This window comes from Bos mutus, chromosome 27 (genome assembly GCF_027580195.1).
Source record: "Bos mutus isolate GX-2022 chromosome 27, NWIPB_WYAK_1.1, whole genome shotgun sequence".
Classification (NCBI taxonomy): domain Eukaryota; kingdom Metazoa; phylum Chordata; class Mammalia; order Artiodactyla; family Bovidae; genus Bos; species Bos mutus.
In genome coordinates, this window is record NC_091643.1 from 18,765,446 (window position 1) to 18,782,253 (window position 16,808).

The 16,808-nt window shown below is 36.1% G+C and overlaps 2 protein-coding genes across 2 annotated transcripts in view; one reads left to right on the forward strand and one right to left on the reverse strand.

Annotated features, from left to right (window-relative positions):
* The window catches only part of GTF2E2 (general transcription factor IIE subunit 2), an 80,256-nt gene that overhangs the window by 10,906 nt on the left and 52,542 nt on the right, over positions 1–16,808 (forward strand). Inside the window, exon 3 of the mRNA XM_005908128.3 lies at positions 12,409–12,500. Within this exon, the coding sequence (XP_005908190.1) occupies positions 12,409–12,500 (92 nt within the window). The remainder of the gene's footprint in view (positions 1–12,408; positions 12,501–16,808) is intronic.
* SMIM18 (small integral membrane protein 18) lies at positions 3,158–3,454 on the reverse strand. The gene has a single exon (XM_005908133.3). The coding sequence runs from the start codon at positions 3,452–3,454 to the stop codon at positions 3,158–3,160; it is 297 nt and encodes a 98-aa protein (XP_005908195.1).

Consider the following 16,808-nt stretch of genomic DNA (forward strand, 5'->3'; position numbering starts at 1 on the left):
TACTCTTAGAACGAGTCTCTTTTATCTACTTAAGAATATCTTTTGGAGAAGGAAATGACAAGCAACTCCAGTGTTCCTGCCTGGAGGATCTCATGGATGGAGGAGCCTGGCGGGCTACAGTCCATGGGGTTGCAGAGTTGGACACAACTGAGCATCTGAGCAAGAATATCTTTGCTCCAAAATCTCAGTGGTTTAAAACAGCAAAGGTTTGTTTGTTTCATATCATGTGTTTGTCATATGTTGACAGGGGTCTTAACTCATTGTAGTCACTCAAGGACCCAAGCTGACATAGTAGGTGATACTTCAAATGTTGTTGGTTTCAATGACTGAGGAAAGAGAACTCTGGAAAATCTTGCCTGGCAGTTAAATGCTCTGGTTTGGACTTCCCTGGTGGCTCAAATGATAAAGACTCCGCCTGCAATGCAGGAGACCTGGGTTTGATCCCTGGGTCAGGAAAATCCCCTGGAGAAGGCAATGGCAACCACTCCAATATTCTTGCCTGGAGAATCCCATGGACAGAGGAGCCTGGTGAGCTACAGTCCATGGGGTCGCAAAGAGTCAGACACAGCTGAGAGACTAGCACTTGGAGGTGACACATACCACCTCATTGACCAGACCTCATCACAGGGCTGTGTACCCCACCACTTCCATGTGCTGAATGAGAGGGGAGCTGGAAATACTGGGTGTAAACAGCAAAGACTGCCATAGCACCCTAGCCTGGGTCATTATCACTGGATTGTCAGCTGCTTGCCGGGTCTCCTGGGCTCGCCTCTCTCGTGGCCATTCTGTTTACCTCTGTTCTGAATCTGAGCTCAGTGTTCTTACACTCGGTCCTAGTGCCACTGGCTTGGAGCCCCTCCAACATGCTTTGCTTTCTTTTGCCTCTTGGTCTTTGGTCATAATATTTCCTCTTAATAGAACTTTCTTTCTTATCTCCTTCCCTCTTTCCTTTGGTGAGCTCCTATTTCTCTCTTAGGTTTCAGCCTAAAAGTCCTTCCCACTTGCCAGTTTGTGTTCATTGTTTAGCCTTTGAATTCCCACAGCACTCCCTGTTCTGACAAAGCTGTTTGTGCTACTGTAATTGCATGATTGTGCGTGCTTAGTCTGCTCAGTCAAGTCCGATTCTTTGCAACCCTTTGGGCTGTAGTCTGCCAGGCTCCTGAGTCCATGGGATTTTCCCCATGGGAGATTCTCCAGACCAGAATACTAGAGTGGGTTGCCATGCCCTCCTCCAGGGGATCTTCCCGACGCAGGGATTGAACTTGCGTCTCCTGTGTCTCCTGCATTGCAGGCAGATTCTTTACCCACTGAGCCATGATTACCTGTTTGCTGTTGTAACCTAATCACTCTCACATAGAAGCACGCAATATGTATTTTTTGAACGAGTTAAATAAATTACAGAGTAAGGTAGGGAAAAGATAGTGTTCATGATCAAAAAGTCTGGTTATTAAAGGACCTGTATGCTTCCCATCTATGGCATGGACCCCAAGTTTTTCAATTTATGAAAATGTGGTTTTAACAATTGCTCAGAATTGCTCCTGGTTACCAAAATATTTTGTATATCTAAGTTTCAGAAGTCCTTTGAAAGTTGATTATGTGATTTGTGTTAGTTTCTAATGTTAGGAGAAAAATATAGAAAAATAAATACTCTAGGTACTTCCCTGGTGGTCTGGTGGTTAAGACTTGACCTTCCAGTGCAGGGGTGGGTGCAGGTTCGATCCCTGGTCGGGGAGCTAAGATCCTACATGCCTAGTGGCCCAAAACATAAACAGAAACGATATTGTAACAAATTCAATAAAGACTTGAAAATAAACAAATACTCTGGATAAGCGATTTCAGACTGGCATGTAGGGCTCTTTAAATTGAAAACGATATTTATTTTTCACTTCACATATCAAATTTTTTCTGTTTTGCCATAATTTTCAGTAGCTTCTTACTCTATTAAGTTGATGTGACGCATTTAGTGACAGGCTGTTGCTTCCATTTTTGTTGTTTTGAATAATGCTATTGTAAACATCTTTGTATCTTGAGTTTTTTTCTTTTGAACTAATTTCTCAGAATAAATTTCCAGAGGTGATGTTTCTGGCTTAAGGGCAGTTGTAGGGGTTAAAACCATACTTTGGTTTGCTCATGGCTTGTAGCGAAATAGTATCAGGGTTATAAAATTTAATACTATACAGCCTTTGGCATTTCAATAAATAAAACTGCCATATTAACAAGTGTTAAGTGGTCCTATCTTTTGACATTTTTAGCAGTTTTTTTGCATTGGGTATCTTAGTTCTTGAGAGTGTGAGTATGAGAGGCATAATGAAAGGACAAGCTTAAGACGTGAGATTAGGAGGTGTGCTAGTGAGTTTCAGTTTGAAAATAGCTTGTCTTAGATCATGAATTTCTTACTAAAGAGTAAGTTGGTTTTATGAAATGTGTATGCAAGTGTCCTTGTGACCTTGCTGAGTATTTTGAGTCTTTCACACTAATTCTACATAAAACTTAAGTCTTTAAAACTCTGAAAGTTGTCTGTAACTAACTAGAAAATACTGCTGCTTAATAAGTAGGGTCTTACATGTATGTGGAAGTATTTTACTTTGGACCTAGATAAGCATTTTAAGTAGTGTTTTAATTACCAAAACACAATAGCGACAGTACCGTTTTTTAGTCCACATGGTTTGTTTAGGTGTAAGTCGTTTTGGGATCATTAGCCTTTCTTTTGTTTTTCAGTTTACCTCTTAATGCTTCTTAGAATTGAATTCTAAGAATCTAATCCAGTTTTTGCAGTGTCATTTTAGTTTATTTTTAAAAATCTATTTATTTGGCTGCACTGTGCGGCTTGTGGGTTCTTAGTTCCCCAGCCAGAGATTGAACCCAGGCTCACAGTGGTGAAAGCGTCCAGTCCTAACCACTGGCCTATCAGGGAATTCCCTGAAGTGTCATTTTAAAACAGGTTGGTCAATTACTCACATTTGTCAAAGTTTTATTGTATATTTAATGAAGTGGATACAGACACAAAAAGTGCATATTTAGCTTGTTTTTCCCTTCTAGTAGAAATCTTTTAATTATTCATAGTCGATATTATAACAGCTGGTCTCAGAAATTTTTCTTTTTTTTTCTCAGTAGTTGAAGACTGTTTTCAGAGCTTTTGTTCATTCTGTGTAGAGTACTAGACCACTTCAGTTTCACGTTTTCTGATGTTGTCCATCATACTTCTAATAGGGTTTGGTTCGTTTTTCAAGTCTTTTACGGTTTTGTTTTTCACACAGCAGCAGCAATCAAGCACTTCATAAAGAAAAGCCAGCACCACTAAAGAAACCACTGTAAATATAAATAAAAGCAGAATGACAAAGCAGGCAGTGTTCCAGTTATCATGAAAAGGGTAGATTTTTTGAACTTGAAAACCAAGGTACTGATAAACAGAGGTAGTGGTTTCATTCCAGAGGCTGGAGCTCAGTGAGGCCATTCTTAGAGATTCTGCTTCTTATATCGCTCCTTTTAATCTATAGAAGGTAGAAAATGAATATATGTAACCAGACTCAACGAATTTGTCAGTTAAAATCTCAGTTCTAAGATTTGTTAGTCAGTTTATATAGACTGCATGAATCTTCCTTATTTTCTGTCAGAATTAATACGAAAATGGTGTTCTTGAATTTTTCTATATTTCTGTTTATAGAGTATAAAATTCTATAAACCATACCATGTTTTTTTTTAAATATATATCACTTGTTAGACAAGTGTTTATCTTCAAGATTCATATATAGAAATTAACTGCTAATGGAGGGAGAAAAAAGGCAGCTGAATTGGTTTAAAATTTGACTAAAGCGGAAGTCACAGAACTGTTACCTAAAAGAAAAAAAAAAAAAGCAAAACCAAAACTTAGCATTTTAGAGTTGTGTTCTTCAAACTGCCCCCAGAAAAGCTTTTCTCATACCTTTGTAGATCCTTCTCACCTTCCTGGTTCAGTGTATTCTGTCTTAGTTCCACGCCTTTAAACTTCTGAGACAGGTGATGTAAAACAGGAACTAATGGCTGAGTGAAAAATAATAGAGAAAGAAAAGCCAAATAATGAGTTTTCAGAATAAGGGTAATATAATTTTAGATTAAAGTTGCCTATGAAGAGACCTTAATCTTAGGATTTTTTTTTGTTTTATATATATATATTTATATATATACATGCATATGATAGTCTTAAATATTTCATAATTCTTAAATGGCCTATGGACAGGAATAGTTAAGGAAAAAAAACAGGCAGATTCAGCATTCCACAGGTATGTATTGCTAAATTTTTATTCCATTTCACAAAATTAGCCAGGGAGTTAAAGTTTCACTATTCTTGCATTGAGCTTTGCTCCTGTTGACCTGATACTGGTTGGGCCTTAAGTGGGACCATAAGGATTGAAGATCTGATAGTATTAAAAATAAAAAATGACTTTTTATTATCTTAATCTTCAAAGATAATCTTTTTAAGCTTTTTGAAAGAAGTTCTAAAATACATAAATACTAAGAAACTTTGAAATGAGAGGAAAAAACCCCAGAGTTCCACTTCCCTAATTCAGTGACTGTTGTCAGATTGTATGCTTTCTTTTAGGAAAGAAATGAATTATTTAGTGTGGGGTTTTTTTTTTGCTACATAGTTGTAAGTAGACTTTTATTCTTGTAAATAAGTGTTTATTGATTACCTGCTGTGTAGTAAATACTTTTCTAAGTGCTAGAAATAACTTGTGTGTGAGAGTATGTTTCATTTATAGACAATTTCAAGGTAGTGTGAAAGTGTGTGATAAATACCCCCATACTTATAATGCAGCTTCATTTCTCAACTCTTGGCCAGTCTATACCTCTGCCCACTTCCATCCCATGGAATATTTTGAGGCAGATTCCAGACATCATGTCACTTCATCTAGGAATATTTCAGTATGTATATATTTAGAGGTGAGGACTCTGTTTTTAAATATAACTGCAGTATCATTTTCAAAAAAGATTAAAGCTTAAACCCCTTGCCCCCTCAAATGTAACAGTTTAATTCCTTAGATTTCTCTGTTTTCCTTATAAATATAACTTTAAAACTTTGCTGTTAATAAACTAATATTTTCTAAGCTTTTTTTTTTTCTTTTCTTTTTTAAATCTGATTTGCTTGGCAAGTCGTTTCATCTCTGGATGGACTTGGTTCCTTCCTTTCTTCTTTCATGTATTTGAAGGTTAAATTGATGATCTGAGGGCAAAAGTAAAGGTTCAAGTTCATTTCTTCTTGTTGGATTTAAGAATCCTTCCGTTTTATGATGCTTGGTGACCTTTCATCTTGAAATGAGAGACAGGAGGCTAATGGACAGTAATTTAATCAATTGCTTATGGGAGATACAAAAATACACTGTCTGGCCCATGGGTATCTGATAACTTACAGTTTTGTGGTGATTACTGTTTAGTCCCTTAGTTGTGTTCTACTCTTTGATTTGTTACCCCTATTCTTTGCGACTGTAGCCTGCCTAGGCTCCTCTGTCCAGTGGGATTTCAGACTACGTCAGGAGACCCAGCCTTTCAAAGTTACTTTTCTATCTTTTGGTTTTTTCTTTTCCAAGTACACCCTAGGAGAAGGCAGGGTTTCTGCATTGCACAGCTCCAGGGAGTATCAGTCACGTCCTGTGTGTGGCGGGTGCCTTTCAGATAGAATACAGTGTACGCTGGGGTTGTGCAGTGTGAAGGTCCTGATAGCCTACCCTTCCTCCTCTGCATGGTCACTGCCTCTGGTCTTAGCACCTTTTACACAAATAGTCAAGTAACCTATAGAAGCTAACTCAGAGACAAAAGTTACCTCCTTTTGACCCAGCCTTGCTGATAGAGTAGTGTCATGTATGCGTGTGCACAAATGCCTGAATAATGAAAAAAAAATCCTTTTGAATTTTTAGTACTGCTAAAATGCAGATATTCCTTGGAGGGGTAACACAGATTGTTAGTTATTTTTGCTTCAGTATGAATGAGTTTTAGGTTCTTTTTGAAAAGCAGAGCGAATAGAGGAGAGGGAGAGGAAGAAGATGAAGGCCTTGGGGAAATCGGGGTAAGGGTGTCTTATGTGGATGCGTAAAAACAGGGAGAATTGCCTGAGCCCGATCTAGTAATTTTACCTTGGCCCGCCTAGGCCTCTGCAGCACAGAGAAAAGTATTCCGTAGGCCTTTCAGGTTGTGATTCCTTTATAAAATTTGGAAATTTCGTTTGAAATGTCTAAATCTGACATGAGAACTGACTGCAGGGAGAATCACGGCAGGGGAGGGAGGAAGGAGCAGAGTGAGGCAGTTTCCTCGTTTTACCTCTCAGATTTAACCTATCCTGATCATTAACTTAAACTTCTGTTTTTCATGACTGATTTCAGAAACGTTATCCTAGCAATTTTAAATTAAAAAATATCATTTATAATCTTATCTCCCTAACATATCAAACTTTTAATTTTTTTTTTTCCTCCTAGAAATTGGCTGTGTAAAATGTATAAGTCATGCCTGGTTGAAATTATGCTGAATTTACTCCTTTGTATTTTAATTTATTTTGAGTAACTCTTCTAAAATTTGTGGTGACTTTTTAAGACCGGGGAGAAATTATAGAGACTTAATAATTAAGTTATTATTTCAAAATGAAATTTTAGAATGATTAGAAAGTTGGCTTAAGGAACTTTGTATTCTGTTTATTTTTGAGGTACAAGTGAACTGCTTAAAAATTTTTCGGGTCCCCTTCTCCCTTTAAAAAAAAAAAAGAGAGCGGGAGGGAGGGAAAGAGATGGAATGGGAGAGATAAGGAGAGGAGAGAAGGGGGCAGAGAGACACACACGACATTCACTTACTTGAGGCTGACTTGTACCTGTCATTAAACTGTTCTACTGGTTACATTAATACAGTATAGTCACACAATCGAATGTTATGTGTGAATGCGCAACTGTAGTGACCCAGAAAGATCTTTAGGATATGTTGTTAACTGAACAAAGTGCAGGCCAGTATGTGGAGGAAAAAGGGAAATAATATGTATTTTTAGTTACTTGTATCTGCACAGGAATCTTGGGGATATACACAAATTAATAACAATGATTACTTGTGGGGTTGGTTGGAGAGTAGAGTCAGGTGATAGGGATGTGTGTGAAACTTGTCAAGGTGTACCTTGTTATAATCTTTTGGTTTTTGAACCATTTGAATTTAGTTATTCAAAGCTAAAAGTACTCCTTGCCTTTGGCTTTTAACAGTTTATTGTATTTAGATTACTTCTAAAACAGAATCAGTGACTGATTAGATTGCATACTTTATCCACATGCAAACATGCTTATAATAATTATTCTTGGAATGGTGACTATGGATAGACGTGTATGCCACCTCCAAGGGTACCTGTAAGTTTTTTGCCATGTATCTAAGCAGTTTCCAGAGTACATACATAGCAGGTTTATGTTGTGAATGATGACAGTTTGCCATCTGTGAATGTGTTGATTAACTGATGAGCAGCTCAGAACATTCACCCTTTAGTTAGCTTCTGGGCATAACCTGGAAAAAGTAAACCCTGTAATATAGATTTATTTTCCACCTTACATGTAATGTGGTTTATTCTTTCATAGTACACTAAAACTCTAATAATTTTGTGTGTTTAGGTTAAAATCTAAATTGTTGATGAATTAGACATAATTAGATATGTATGCAGAGGGGCTTCCCAGGTGATACTAGTGGTAAAGAACCTGCCTGCCAATACAGGAGACATAAGAGACATGGATTTGATACCTGGGTTGAGAAAATCCCCTGGAGGAGGGCATAGCAGTCCACTTCAGTATTCTTGCCGGGAAAATCTCATGGACAGAGCCGCCTGGTGGGCTACAGTCCATAGGGTCGCATGGAGTCGGAGACGACTGAAGCGACTTAGCACGCACGCGGGTATGTAGAAAGTCATTTACCGATAGGATTTTCTTGTATTGTGATACTGTTTTTGAAATTAAAATGTTAATTTATATGAAGCAAATGCTGTAAACATGCCTTAGAGAAAGTGAGAGAGAACAGTCAAAGGTGGGAACAGTCTGTTATACATATATATATATATACACACAATTATATAGATAATTTTTAGTTTTTTAAAATATAAATTCCCTTCACCTAGTTTTCCTCCCATTTTAAGGCCCTAGTGAGATATTTATGGGTATAGGACTTAGAACTGTTCTGGAGCCCTTGAATTGCCAGATCGAAATAAAGTTAGGCTTTTATTCTATTTATGGAAAAGCCCTTGAATTGAATTTTCTGGTGCCTTTAAAAGCATATCCCTTTGAAATATGATCGATTAATCATAATAGCTTTACATATAGACTAGCTCACCCAACTCTGGAGCTGTCTGGGGTAGGCCATGTCTCTAGTTAGCTGGGTGAAATGGCAGTGAGCCTCCATCCGTATAACTACAGACAGTTACCAGCAAGATGTAGGCTGATTGTAGCGTTAAGACAGTTTGGGAGGCAGGAGTTTATGTCTGAAGTTTGAGTTACGAGTTAACTGTTCTATTTGACAGTTATTTTTATTTGATCTGAGACTGTTTTTGAGCTCTCTTACTTTGGGTAGCAAGCAAGAATATTTCCTAAGCAATTAACCACATTGTACTGAGTCTGGAGAAATCTTCTTTCAGCAACCTTTGGGTTTGTAGGGGATACTTTTCTCATGCTGGCAGAACACTGATTATTATAGAAGGAATAAAAATTATGAAAAAAAAAACTTTCAAGTTCAAAATAGATTTACCAGCAAAGAAAAGGGCAAAAGTTGACTCTTTAGGTCAGTATATATAGGTAATATTTTAGAACTCTAGCATTTACTAAATAGTTAAATTTTCATGCTTGAATATTTCAAATTCATATAGGATTTGAAATTTGGTCAGCAAGTTGATAGTAATTCTGAGTAGATATGAATGATGGCTCTGAGCTATGAAACTAATCTTATTACCTCAAAAGGTACCCTCCTCCCTCCCTTAACCAATTCTTCTTAGGACATATTTTCATTTTAAAATGTAGTTTATCAAAAAGACTTACTGTGTATTTATTTTTGAAGATTAGTTTAAGAATAACTCTAACATTATATTGAAATACTGTGATAAATACATATTTCTGTGGCATCTAAAAATTAAACATTAGATTTTTATTTAATAATAGCATGACTTATACGCTACAGTAATACAGACTTTAAAATTTGACTGTAGGAAATTATTTTAATTAAAATGTATGAAAGTCTAAAGCTCTAGCTCTGAAAATCATCTCATTGCTTACAGTATAATGCAACCTAGTAAATGGTACTTTTGTGGTCTTTTTATTTTTATATAAAAATCACAGTGTGATTATTGGCCTTCTCTGCATGTACACTTAAATAAAACAATTTTGAATATATTCTCATATTTTCTAAAATATAACAAACTTTAATATAAATGCTTTAAATTTGTATGTATAATCAGAAAGCTTTAGTCCTGGATTTGCTTTTAGTCTAGATTCTTCTTTAAGAAAAATCCTTTGTTAAGACAGAGCAAACTGCTGAAATGAAATAGCTCAGAGAAAATTAAATTTGCAAGTAATCTCTTAATATCAAATGCATATGGCTTATTCTAAGGTCTGGATATAGATCAGGTTCATAGAAAATGTCCTGAATTTTCCATTAAGGCACAGATGGTAAGGGTGCTTGTCAAATAGCAAAGGCAGTCTTCATATTTTCATAATAAAATCCTACCAGACAATGAAAAGAATAGAGGTTTTTTGGTCTTCAGTAGGAACAAAGCTTTCTGCTTGGGCTTTATGGTAAAATATTTATATTGTATGATAAGAACATGTATTATTAAATGAAAAGATCTCAGAAACCTACCTCTCGTCTGAAAGGCTGCAGTTGAAGCGATGGTATCGTCTGTTTGTAGTGCAGTCCAGTGCACAGCTAAGATGGAGCTGCGCTTCTATTGGCTGAACCACAGGGCAGCTGACAGTTTCCTCTATGTTCATTTGCATTAAGTCCTGCCACCCTGAGTAAATCATTCATAAACTTGACTAGAGCGGACTGGGTTCTCAACTGTCACCCCCTCTTTAGGCCTATTTTTTTTGTTGTTTTTAAGCTAAATTGCTGCGTAAGAATTTGTGAGTTAGTAACAAATTGATGATTCCTTAGTGTTTAGCTGTAGAATTTCTGATCCTTCAGTGATTATTTAAGTGCTCAGGCTAGAAGCTAATCTCAAGAGAGGCAGTAACCTGGGAAACCAGCAGTCCAGGTTCTCCAGTGTGGTGTTTCCTCCACAAATTGTGCATAGACTCTCATAAATGATATTCTCTTTTCTCTTCTTTCAACTTGCCATTTATATGAACCTGACTCTTGGAAGTGATTATTTCCATGTGGTAGTTTGCTTTGTATGAAATTCCAAGGGAGAAGAAAAAGAAAAAAGGTTTTTGTCTCTACTAATTGGGAGAGGGTTAACTTTGGTAGGTACATCAGCGATACTAAAAAAAATCGTCTGTGAAAGTTAAATTGCAAAAGAACCCTCAGTTGGATGTTTATAGAGATAGAATGATGTTTTTATTGTGGTTTATTAGAGTTGTGGTCTAAGTGTAACGGTCAAGGTTTTTATTTGTGAGAGTGGCTATTAGAACAGCAGCCGATTGGGTTAGTGCTTGCTGTGTAGACTTCTTTTTTAAAATTTTGAATAAGTCACATTTGTTTCTAAGACCAGTAGAGGAGTATGTGGAAATAATCTTATTACGTTCGTTTGTTCAGTCTGCTAATATTTATTACACTGGAGACCTTGTGGTAAACAAAACTGTATATGCTTCACGATTGCTTATTACCTGCATGGTGCTTATCCTTAGCATATTGTCCTTAGCTATTATTCATAGTCTTCCCAGTTGTTTATTTAGTATTATAGGATGACTGTATTACTTTAATAAGAATTCACTAAATATGTATTTATGAATTCCTGTATTCTGAAAAAATATCCAGTTGGAAATGGAATAATTGTGTTAAATGCTAACTAATGATTCTTATACCAGGCACATCACAGTTTACCACTGGATTGGAATCTTTAGTCTGCCACTTATTAGTCTGTTTTCTTATGTTTAAAATGAGACAGTAAAAACCTCTTAAATAGGATTTCTGGGAGGCATTAAATGAGAAAACCATTTTAGCATGATTATTGGCAGTAGTCAGTGTTCAGTGAAGGTTAGTTGCTGTTGTTGGTTATGAGTGTCCTGAACACCTTGGGAAAATGAACTACATAGGAAGTAATTCATAATTGAAATAGCAAATGTGAAGGCACACCTGTAAGGCATTCTTAATGTTATTTCAGAAAACATAAAGTAGACTTTAATGTGTCAATTAAGTTTCATTAAAGTTGTAGCAGTTATTCTTGAAGGAAAATTGCATATGAGGTTTCATTTTAGTCTAAAAAAATGACACTCAATAAAGCCTTTTCACTAACTAATCTCAGAGGAATATTATGCTGCCTTCTAGAAGCTGTTCTTTTGGATCTCTGACAGTTGTTCCATTTGACTTGCGGTTATTCTAATGCATTCTTTTGTTTAAATTATTATTACCAAACTGGTGCCAGAAATTGACTCTCTCCGCTTTTATTTAACCTCTTCCATTGTGGATCAGCCACATGGGAACTTCATAGCATGTGATCTGATTCCTTGCTAATAGAATGTGTACTTCTAAAATGTCTTCCTAGTATTTACAATGAATTTTTCACTCTTGCTACCTATGATCTATAGAATGCATTTGTGATGCAATGGTAGCATTCGGATTTCTGCCTGTAAATATGCAACAGAATGGTATATGTTCTGAACCAAATGATCTATGTAAATTGCTCCTTATATCATGCTGCCATCATTTTAAAGTCTGCATGTTTATACAGTGGTACTGCTTACATTTTTTATTCCAATATATCTCTGAAGTTGACTTTAAAATAGTTATGGGATCATACTTTTTATTAATTCCCATTGATCAATACCTATTTGTTTTATTTTGATAAGCAGAAATTGATGTAATTGGTGATAAATTGAACTTTTTATCCCGTAGTAATCTACTCACTTCTCATGGTTTTAAGGTTGTTAGAAAAGCACTATGGATCAGATTGTGATTTGTATTGTCCTCGTTTAAAAAACCTTACTTTTAATTTTGGAGGAAATCTAGTCAGACTTAAGGAAGGAGTGAGATAAAGGTACTTATAAAAGAAATATATTTTAATGCTTTTGGAGTATTTGTATTTTGTTTCCATCCTCAGAAAATAGTTACTACACATGCAAAGATTTTGAATTTGTCACCAAAATTTCATAGGGTGGAGTTTTCTAGATAGAAGAACTCAATAAATATTTTACCAGATTTAAAATCATTTTAGCTGCTTAAAAGTAGATAATCACATCTAATATGAAAATGTTGTAATTGTTTTTTGAACTTCATTTTCAGATCATAGCAATGGATCATTTAATTTGAAAGCTTTATCAGGAAGCTCTGGATATAAGTTTGGCGTTCTGGCTAAGATTGTGAATTACATGAAGGTAAGTACTTTTCTCAACTAACAAAAATTCTTTTGGTTTTGCTCGGAAGAGGGGGATTGGAATTTTCAGAAGTAAATTTGTATATACATGTCAAAATTTATCAAATTGTATGTTTCAATATGTGGTTTTTGTATGCCTATTATACCTCAGCAAAACTAAAAAAATATTTAACGCTTCAAGCTTTTTACGTTATAGCAAGTTAGCTTTGCAGTGAGTCATCTAAGTATATTTTATTTACATTGCAGAGCGGTAGTTGAAGTACACAGTGTGAGCCCACCATTTCACTTAATAAAATTGTGCTCACGCGGTAGAGATAGCCACCTCTTAATTAGTCAATACCTGTTGGCAAAACCAATGAAAAAATGTGAATGATTGACAGGATCTTCCACTGATGGTGAGACGTGAAAAACACTGTACAGTTCAGGGAGGTGGTAGTGGTGGCTTTTCTACATCTTGGAGGGGGAAAATCAAGATTTACGGAGGGTCTTAGAAAAGCTTTGACTTCAAAAGGATTAGAATTTAATGTTTGATGGGAGATTTAGTATTTTTTGAAGTAGATTTTGAAGTTTTAATGATACAACATTTTGGCTTTACTAAAAATTCTGAACCCGAACTTACTGTATCAAAGTGAAATTTCATTTAGCTAAAATGGTTAAGTGATTTCAGATTTAACCTCTTTGTCTGCCAAACTCATATTCTGTTTAGTTACTACTTGGACCTCTTGAAAAATGTCATGGAAAATACTACCGATATTTTTGTTGTTATTTCATGTTTTAGCTGTTTGTTCTTTAGTATATAAATCAGATTTATGTGAAGGCTTTTCTTTCGTAATTTAAGAGAACTTGGTATCTGTCTGGCTATATCTGAAATCTGTGGTTTGTATTTGATTTTTGGTAGAAATCTGTAATTTCCCATTATTGAGTAATATACTCTCATAATTAATATTCATTAATTCCATCCATCCATTCCCCCACATGGTAAATAATTATTAAAACCTACTGTATCCTGTTAGGGGCAGCAGAGAATAAGGTGGTTAGGTAGCATTACCAGCTCTGAGAACATGAATCTGAGCAAACTCCAGGAGCTACTAGAGGACAGAAAAGCCTGCTGTGCTGCAGTCCCTGAGGTCACAGAGTTGCACAGGACTCTGCCGCTGAACAATACTGTATGCTAATTATGGCACGGATAGTATGAATGCCCAGACGAATATATGCCCTTGAGGCTATCAGCCTTTTGAGGGAGACTGACATTTAAATCTCATGTTTTCGGTATCCTGCTAAAACAGTTTTCATTTTATAGCTTTGTTAATCTAGAACAGCGATCTTAAAATTTTTACTCAAATGTTCCCTGAAACAGTTTTGAAAAACTGTGTGTTCCTTTGCACATATTTGAATTGATAAGTATAATTTTTCAGCAGAATTTTTGTTTAAATGAAATACAGTCGACCCACTCCAGTGTTCTTGCCTGATAGAAAGAGTCGGACACGACTAAGTGACTGACTTTTCACTTTCACAATTTATATTAGTTTCAGGTGTGTGACAGTGATTCGGATGGGTTTCCCATCATAGGGTACTTACTGTAAGATACTGAGTAAAGTGCCCTGTGCTGTACAGTAGGTCCTTGTTGTTTATCTGTTTTGTATATGATAGTGTGTATCTGTTGACCCCAAACTCCTGTTACTCCCTGCCCACCTCCCCGCTGCCCACTGTGTTCCGCTTTGGCAACCGTAAGTTTGTTTTCTGTGTCTCAGTCTATTTCTGTTTTAACAAAAGTGTACATAGTGACACAGGGTGAAATTGCTGGCATATTTCAATATTTTAAATAAAATATAGCACTCTTAAATTTATCTTAGGGACTCTAAATGCCATTTTTTTTAAATATAAAAACAAACTTGAGTGGTTGGAAATTTTAATTATTTTCCCTTTCAGCTTGTATGGTAGTTCTGTTACTCCTGCCAAATTTTATGCAAGTTTTACATATTTTAGTGTTCAGGAATCTTCTGTTGATCATCTGTCAAACTCCTTTGTCACGGCCCTATGTATATGCAATAAGGGATGTTTTCCCTATGACCATAAGACGTAGATATTTTCTGGTTTGAGTTATAATTATTCTTACCACATAGTTGCTTGGAATAACATAAATACATAAAAATTTTGATTAAAATGCACTTTGTATATAATAATTATACAACAGAAATCCATTTTTAATGAAATAAATGGAGCTGTCTTTCTCCAGTGGTTCTTGTATCTGGAAATAATATTTATTAATAGAATGAAATAGGATTTGACATCAATTTCTGGTCTTATTTTGAGATTTTGTAGTGCTGAAAAATAAAAATGTTGATATAAATATGTTCATTCTAATAGACATTTTGTGGTAGAAAACCTTCCAAGCTGTGTGCCAAAAATCACATAGTGACTTATCATCAAGCATTTCTCAGTTGACAGTTCTATTAATAATTAGGTCCTCCTTCAGTTTTGTTGAATGCAGAAGAATGGGAATCACCTAATTAGCCAAATAATTTGTTACCTTGTCCTTAACCATTTGTTTAGTTCTACGATGTATGTCAAAAAAGTTTTACCAAGACTCAGTAAATAAGTAATTATATCAGTTTCCTCCTCTTCTCTGTTTAGGCACTTTTGTTAATCTCATATATTCAGAAGCAGTTGAAAAATAAAAATATTAGTTTCAACAGTTTTGCCAATGCAATTTTTAATGAAATATTTTTATGTTTATAAATATATCTTTGCCAAAGCTGTCATGTTGAAGGTATAGCATATTCAATTTCTGGAAATTTTTTCTTGGTTAATAAAACTAGTTTCCACTGTCGGGCCAACTGTATATATCAAACTTATTTTTTATCATTAAATATCTTTTACTGTTGTTTTATTCAGTTGCTCAGTCGCCCAACACTGTGTGACCCCATGGGCTGTAGCACGCCAGGCTTCCCTGTCCTTGTCTATCTCCCGGAGCTTGCTCAAACTCATGTCCATTGAGTCAGTGATGACATCCAACGATTTCATCCTCTGTCACCCCCTTCTCCTCTTGCTTTGTCTTTACTAGCTTTAGGGTTTCTCCAGTGAGTCGGCTGTTTGCATCAGGTGGCCAAAGTATTGAGCTTCAGCTTCAGCGTCCATCCTTCCAATGAATATTCAGTGTTGATTTCCTTTAGAATTGACTGATTTGATCTTGCTGACCAAAGAACTCTCAAGAGTCTTCTCCAGTGCCACAGTTCGAAAGCATCGGTTCTTTGGTGCTCAGCCTTCTTTATGGTCCAACTCTCATATCTCTACATGCCTACTGGAAAAACCATAGCTTTGACAACTTTGACTCTGTGTACCTTTGTCGGAAAATCACTGCAGAGAAGGACTGCAGCCATGAAATTAAATGCACCTTTAATCCATTGTCTAGGTTTGTCATAGCTTTTTTTCCAAGGAGCAAACGTCTTTTAATTCCATGGCTGCAGTCACCATCTGCAGTGATTTTGAAGCCTAAGAAAATAAAGTCTGTCACTATTTCCATTTTCACCCCCATCTGTTTGGCATGAAGTGATGGGACTGGATGCCATGATCTTACTTTTTTGAATGTTGAGTTTTAAGCCAGGTTTTTCACTCTCTTCTTTCACCTTCATCAAGAGGCCCTTTAGTTTCTCTTCACTTTCTGCCATAAGGGTGGTGTCATCTGCATATCTAAGGTTATTGATATTTCTCCCAGCAATCTTGATTCCAGCTTGTGCTCCATCCAGCCCAGCATTTTGCATGATGTACACAGCATATAAGTTAAATAAACAGGATGACAGTATACAGCCTTGACATGTCCCTTTCCTAATTTGGAACCAGTCTGTTCCATGTCCAGTTCTAGCTGTTGTTTCTTGACCTGCATACAGATTTCTCAGGAGGCAGATAAAGTGGTCTGGTATTCCATCTCTTTCAGAATTTTCCACAGTTTGTTGTATTCACACAGACAAAGGCTTTAGCATAGTTAATGAAGCAGAAGTAGATGTTTTTCTGGAACTCTTGCTTTTTCTGTGATCCAGCAGATGCTGGCAATTTGATCTCTGGTTCTTCTGCCTTTTCTAAATCCAGCTTATATATCTGGAAGTTCTTGGTTCATGTACTGTTGAAGTCTAGCTTGGACAGTTTTGAGCATTACTTTGCTAGCATGTGAAATGAACACAATTGTGTGATAGTTTGAACATTCTTTGGCATTGCTCTTCTTTGGAATTGGAATGAAAACTGACCTTTTCCAGTGCTGTGGCCACTGTTTTCCAGATTTGCTGGCATATTGAGTGCAGTAGTTTAACAGCAC

Coding starts and splice junctions, on each gene's coding strand:
- SMIM18 (XM_005908133.3), bottom strand. CDS start 3,454: ATGGCCTCACTGAGCTCCAGCCTCTGGAATGAAACCACTACCTCTGTT.